The sequence below is a fragment of the Sycon ciliatum genome, chromosome 11 (genome assembly GCF_964019385.1).
Source record: "Sycon ciliatum chromosome 11, ocSycCili1.1, whole genome shotgun sequence".
In the NCBI taxonomy this organism is placed as follows: Eukaryota; Metazoa; Porifera; class Calcarea; order Leucosolenida; family Sycettidae; genus Sycon; species Sycon ciliatum.
In genome coordinates, this window is record NC_088653.1 from 19,156,648 (window position 1) to 19,164,034 (window position 7,387).

General features: G+C 46.8%; 1 protein-coding gene across 1 annotated transcript; it reads right to left on the minus strand.

Moving 5' to 3' along the window:
* Positions 1 to 1,945: 1,945 nt before the first annotated feature.
* Positions 1,946 to 7,085, minus strand: LOC135827430 (uncharacterized). Its single transcript, XM_065339929.1, has 2 exons — positions 6,965 to 7,085; positions 1,946 to 4,625 (listed from the first exon to the last, which is right to left on the minus strand). The coding sequence occupies exons 1-2, from the start codon at positions 7,074 to 7,076 to the stop codon at positions 2,737 to 2,739; spliced, it is 2,001 nt and encodes a 666-aa protein (XP_065196001.1). The 5' UTR covers positions 7,077 to 7,085; the 3' UTR covers positions 1,946 to 2,736.
* Between the last annotated feature and the right edge of the window lie 302 nt (positions 7,086 to 7,387).

Here is a 7,387-nt window from a genome sequence, read left to right on the forward strand (position 1 = left end):
TAAGTTTTCGATCGCGCAGTTCTCAATGAAATCAAAATGGGACACGCGTAGATCTCTTCAGCTACGGGTAGGATCATACCCAGGCTGTGTGAGGGCCACGGGAAATCCCCGTGGGCTGATGCTTCCTGTCATACCAGGCATGGTTTTAGTATGCATGTCGAATGCGTCGTTTACGACGCATTCAAGTATGGGGCTGCCGGTAAAGGGTTAAGAACAAGAGAGGCGATAAAATGTGAGCCCTGCGGCACACCACAGTTGGTGATGTTCGGTAACGATGTGCATGACCCAACTTGTAACGCTATCTGTCTGTCATGCAAGTAGCTCCGTATCCATGCAGTGACTTTGGGGTCTGAAAACCTACCGATCTGATCAAGCAGAGTTGAGTGGTTTACTCTGTCGAAGGTTTTGCAGAAGTCGAGGGAGACTAAATCGAAATTTGCCTTCTTGTCAACGTAGCATGCCATATATTGCGTTAGAATAACCAGCTGATCTGTGGCGGATTTGTATTTCACATAGGCAAATTGTTCACTGCATATTTTCTCTGTTGCGCTGAGGTATGTCTGGAGCTGAAAGGCGACTAGTTTTTCAAATAGTTTTGCGATGCATGGGAGAAGGGATATTGGACGATAATTCGTTGGCTGAGTTGGGCAGCCTCTCTTCTTGAAGATGGGGATGATTGTGTGGTATTATATGATGGACCATTACTATAGACGATCTGCTGGAGAAAGTACCAATCAGCTATTCTGGTTTGGTTTGGTTTGGTTTTTATTATTTCAGTTCGTTGCCTCAACAGTACAAAGACAAATATCAAGAGGGACGAACGAAAAGAGAAAATAAAACAGAGCAGAGAGGAAGATGCAACTGAAAGGAAAGAAAAACGTCTGCGGCAAAGACATTGCCATTTTTCCTTGTGCCGCGTGTCTTCAATAATGTTTTAGCTGCAGAGTGTTGAAAACAGGGGTACTGAAGGTACATTTGTATAGCAGTTGGCATGTTCAAGTACTAGATGCAATACATGTTGGCTGTCTTATCAATTATTGTACTACAGGTGGTACCGATAACGCGAACGTATGAACTTTTATACAATCAAGTAAGTTGTATGTCATCATTTCGTCATTGTCGGTAGGTTGGGAAAAAATTGAACTCCCTCGGAAATATCCTGGATCCGCCCCTGCTGTCATGTCATGTTATATACGTGTATGGGTATGCTTTTCTGATATACGGCAATACGCTGTCTTTTGCATGCCATAAATGGCTGGTGATCGTAGTGTTAGCTAATATTATTATTCGATCTAGTCAAATATATCCTAGAACTTACGAGAATCAGAGGGTTCATAACACACTGTCCCCCACCAGCATAAGCTACATGCCGTGCTCCGACCCCCACCCCTACGGCCCCCGCCCTCCTCCAGTATTCGTTCCCATGTGGAGTGGTGGGTAAATGGAACAGGCTGCCGCGGGACGTGTTTCCGGACAAGATATCCCACCCGGAGTCCCTGGACCTACAAATATAATAATATAATGAAAGTAAAACTCAAAAGTAGCAGTTGGTAGAATCTTTCCGGCCGTTTTCACAGTACGGATAATGTTCTACGGCATAGACATTTCCTTCTATCAAACGTCCCTTCTCTTCAGGATAGTGTCAAGTATTAATTTTACTTCGAAGTACTACTTGTAGTATTATGTATATTCCACTCAAGCCGATCTTTGTGCAACTTGAAAGCATAGATTATGATGACCTGAAGAATGTGAGAAGCAAGCAGATGGAAAGTGAGAGTCACCGTGCTGGGAGTGCTCAAAAATACCATGCAATATCCGATCCAAAACTAGAAATAATTTGAAACTGTCCACCTAAAAAAATTATTTTCAAATGGCCGAGTCTGTCGCAGCTTCTGGGTTACAGCTAGAAATAATTGCAGTACAGTCAGACCTCGCTTAATACAGTCAGACCTCGCTTAATCGCACACATCCGTTTTCCCAAAAAATATCCGGATAGGCGAGGGAACCGGATAACCGAACACCGTTTATGTTGGATGCATCACGTATGCTGTAAATATGTAACCAGCTTTTTTCTTCCGGATGGCGAGGGATCCGGATAAACGAGGACCGGATAAGCGAGGTCTGACTGTATAATCTGGCATGACTGGCTGTCGCCCTCTCCCACAGTAACATCATTTTGCCTTTTTCCCAGCAATGGGAAGATGAAGTAAAAAAAAATGCAAATCACAGAGCAAGGTCAATCCTTGGTCATTGCGGCAAGTCATAACCCACACAGCTGCAAAAGATGTCTTCAACCTTTCCAAAATTTCGGGGTGAGGGGGTGGGAGGGAAAATGTCTCAAGCCGGCAAAATATGGCGGGGAAATATTGAATTTTTGTGTAACCAAAGATTTATGTCAGCTGTGTGAAATGGAATTTGCTATTTTCATGACAAGGCTGCAGTGCAATTACACTATAAAGTTTAAAGGAGAATGTCTGATTGTCAAATGGTGAAGCATGGCGGAGATGACCCGAGGTGCGAAGCAATGATGTTCAATTAGGTGCTTTTCTCAATGAGCATACTCATGCAATTTTTCGTGACAAGATACACAACTCACTGGCAGGCACATGGGGCTAGCATGGGGTGAGAGAGTGCTGGTGGGTCCTGCCATGCTCTATCGCCGGACCAGAGGTCTCGGCATCTCCGAATGGCAGGGGCACCATATTGGGAGAAAAGCCTAAACATGGGGAAACATAATCATGGTTGCTTGTCCTTGGTGGCTGTATCCTTGTTCTCCTCTACGCTTGCGTCTCGTGCAGACCTCACCACAGTCTTCTCATGGCCTGTGATCTCGATTGCCGAAGCACTCAGCCCTTTATGCTGTAGAGATTGGCTAACGCTGACTGTCGTGTCAGCGTCGACGTTGGTGTCAGCCTCTGCTTGACTGCATTTGGTTGGTGGTTGGTCAGCGTATTCCATGTTGATGACCTGGGAGCCAATCATCTCCAGGGGCATATCGCCGAGCATTCCGGGCAGAGATGAGCTGACTGCGCCGTGGAACACTGAGGGATCGGCCAGACTTTCCGCATAGTCGCAGTCGCGATACTGCTGCGGCGCCACGGGATCCTCGAAGCACGGGTTAACGACGCTCAGGGCAGACTGTTGGCGCTGGTTATGACGGCTGCCGAGACTCACTGAGTTGCGGAGGCTGCTTCCGCCACCACCGCCGGCCGCTCGGCTCTGAGTGGCAAGTGTGCACGACGGCGAGGACGAGGTCTTGCGTGGCACTCGTGACGGCACCCGTATCTTTCTGAGCGAGTTCTTGCGCACTGTGTACTGCATATCGACGCCATCAGCCGTCTGACCGTTTGCACCGCTACCACCGCCGCCACCTCCGCCGTTCCACAGAAAGCTGGCGCTCAGCCGCGCCGATAGGCTGTTTTGATGACGCATGCAGGAAACGCGAGGCGCAACGTATGTCCTGCGGCTGCGATACACACACGTCATGACCGTTCCCGTCACCATGGCGATAACAAAGACAATGATGATGATGGCCACGGTGCCGGCTGAAACTCCACTGCCCCTGCTTGGTCCGGCGCCAGAATCGGTCGAATCAACCTGCACTGTGGTAGTGACATTGTCGGTGTAGAGTGACGTCACATTAGACGTGATGACATCACTGTAGTTCGTGGTTGTGTCATTGGTGGTGGTAATGACGTCACTGTCAGATGTGATGACATCATCATGCGCAGTAGTGATGGTAGCGGTGCTGGAGTGAAATGATGAGCTATTTGCAACTGGCGAGGGAGTAACCGCTTGCTGCGCTGACGTGGTACCCGCAGTATTTGCCTCAGTCTGTGGTGTTGAAGTCCGTAGTGGAGTGGAACGGTGGGTGCTGTGCCAAGCATTAGTTGTTGATGGTGGAAAAGATGTCACCAAAAATGAAGATGTAGCTATGCTGCCACTAGAGGCAGTTGATTTTCTGGATTTTGTTGTACCAGTTGAGGTGATCTCCACTTGTGTATCAGGTGGTTGTGTTGTATGTGCGATTGGCATGACGCTGTTGTTTTGTCTATCAGGTGGTTGTGTTGTGTATACAAGTGGACTTGTGCTGGGTGGAGAAGAGTCAGGTGATTGTGTTGTACCTAACAGTGGTGTGGTGGTGGCGTTGTGAGAGTCAGTTCCACTGGTTTTGCTGCTATTGTCAGTAATAGTGTTGTAGGTGTGGGTGCTATTACTGCTGCTGCTGCTGCTGCTGGTGCCGCTGCTGCTGCTGCTGGTGCTGCTGCTGGTGCTGCTGGGGTTGTCGGGATCATCTTTACTGCCAGCACTGCTTGTAATGACAGTGGCGACGGTGCCACTTCCGATGGTGTTGCTACTGTTGTTGCTGTCGCTGCTGGTGACGGTGCTGAAGTCGGTACTGCTGCCCTGCAGTGGAACAGCGACAGGACTGGTGGTGCTCCTCTCCGTGTTATTGGTCGCTTTAGCATGTTCCGTGGTGCTGCTAATAGGCGGTGATGTGGCGGGCATTGGGCTTGGTGTGATACTACCCATACTTGTCTGGGTAACGGGGACTAAGGAGCTTGTGACGACTGTTGTTGTGGCCTTCGAGGACGTAGAGCGGTGTTGAGTGGATGATGATGTCACTGGATATGGAAAAAAAGAAAGAAATTTGTCGGGGGAGAAATCAGGTGAGCTATCTTGTGGACAAGGATCTAAACAATAAGTAAGTAAAGTTCACATGTACACGTTACAACCGGCTATACGGTCAGACTTCGCTTAGCCGCACACATCCGTTTTCCACAAAATATCCAGATAGGAGAGGGAACCGGATAATCGAACACACATACTATATGTATGCGTGATATGCTGTAAATTGGTAACCCACCTATTTTCTTCCGGATGGCGAGGGATCCGGATAAAAGAGGACCGGATAAGCGAGGTCTGACTGTACAATTGTGTTGAGAAACACAACCAGCTTGGGAAGTTTCACTCGTCGGACAGGCCACCACCATGCCTACAATACCAGGGTGGCAGATGCAGCACCTAATGGCGAGGGGGAGGTGGTAACTCTCAGAACCAATGCCCATCAAGAGGGCGAACCTCGTTAGCTGCATCCATGTTACCCTCACTCTGAGTAGTGAGTACCCAGTTGACCGTGAAAGTAATTATTATAAGCTTGTTCGCGTTGACATCACCAAGCAAGTTTGGCTAGTCTTCGCATAAGCCAAATGAACAAAAGAAATGAGGAACGAGCGAGGCCAATGAGGTGAACACACACGTGCAACTGCAGAATGGTGAAAAGGAATATACATGTAATAAGAGAGTCCTAAAAACACACGAAATGTCAACTATTTACTATTTATTTGTTGAAGTAAATAGTTGACATTTCGTGAAAGTAGGACAGTGGTAAAATTGGTGTTTGTGTTCATACACATCTTTTGTGGAAGAGAAACTGATCTGTAATGATAGAGCTAAGCTATTGACGAATGAGCAATTTTTCAAGACGACAGATGAGCGTTTTTTTCTTCGATCCGCATACTTGTTTTTCTCCACTGAAACAAGTGAGCATTGACCGATTAAGAAAATTTGAATTTTTTCACCATATGAGCCGCAATCAGCGAAAACGACCCTTAGAGATTTCGTAATTTTTTCGAGAAAAAGGTCGATTTGTGACGTTCAACGATTTTTTGATCGCGCTGCAAACAGGGCGACGACTTGTTGAACTCCTTGCTTGAAGTAATTTATTTGAAGTTGAAGTGGTGTCATGTGGCGACTCCAGTGTTCATTGGTCTTGTTGCGATGGCTGCGGACGCCAGAGCTTTTCGCAGAGCACACACGGCAGTCATTGTGTACAGCTAGCTCGAGTCTGGCGGGTTGTGGATGCTGAAGTAGCCGCTGAAGTTAGTTCAGAGTGAGGATGAGACGTTCTTTGGTTCCGACATCGATGTCGACAGCGAGGCGGAATCGCAGCCGTCATCTCCTGCTGCGATGCGGCTCAAGGTGGCCGATGACTCGTCAGAGTCGGATGATGTTGAGTCGTTTGAGATAAATTCTGAGTCTGGGGCTAGTGAAGGCAGCGACGTCGTGTCTTCAGCTGCGGAGTAAGAAATGGAAGACGAGATGGCGGAACGACTCCACGCAGGATGCAGCTGCGAATATGTCGATCATTTCTCCGCACTGCTCAGCTATTCTTTGTCATTCTAGCTGCTTACTGCACTATTTGAAAAAGTATTCAAGCTGCCCACCCAACTTCGAATGCTGAATATTCATTGTACACATACATCGTATACATACATTGCACCAATTTGGAGTACATCTTGTATATTGGTGTATACACCCGTTTAGAATCGCAATATTGAATTTATTCTTGGCAGAGGTCCTTCAGAAGATGTGTTTCAACAAATTTCTAATCAAAAAGGAATTTTGAAAATGTTGACCCTAAGTGCTGTTTTCGCTGGTTGAGGCCCATATACTTTATCTGTCACCTGCCGCAGTGTTCGATACATGCATCGTCCGTGCGTAAAGGTGGTGATGAAAGTAAACAAGAGGTTAAATGTCCACTATTAAAGCTAGTGACCTCTTTGGTGTATCAACCAGCACGTTACTGTTAAGTATACAAATAGGGTCCGGCGGATTCTGCCGGCAGAAAAATTGGCAGAATTCGGTACTTTTTCTGGTAAAATTCATGCATGCTTGGTATGTGGATAAAGAAATAGAGCAGAATTCGAGGAATTGCCCGCCATAAGGTTTGTATGGTTCTGCCAATTTCACTGCTCTTCGAGCAGAATCTGCCACCTTTTCCAGCATTATCCGCCGGTCCCTATAATACAAATACTGTGGTCCACTCGCTTTTTGGGGCTGTGTTTAAGTCCACCAGGAACAGACAATTGTGAAATCCAACATTAGGCATGTGGGCAAGGCCCGATACTTCCTCATGATCAAAATGAAGCATGCTTTGGTAAGCTGAGCAAGCATTACATACCAATCTCTTCGGTACTATTATCTGTCGTGGATGCAGCTGATGCAAGCAGGCTCAGAATTAGACAGGCGCACAACCAGACAGGACCTGAAGTGAAGCACAACAACATGTACATTGCATAGGCCAGCCTGCAGCATCATATTTGCCATAATTATTTGTTCCGAAAACTGTGATATATTGAAAGCTTGCTTCGTTCTTGTCATACCTACATGTAGAACAATTACACCACATTTTCCGGAGTACAAGCCGCACTCTTAAAATACCAGTAAATCACACAAAACACGTCGGTGTGGCTTATGATACAATGGTCAAATTGATGGTGGTAGATGGCTGTATCTCGTGACAAAAATATGGAAATTGAAGGGAATTCTGAGCACCGGTCCGTCACTGTAACTAGATATTGAACTGTCAGAACACGTGACTACA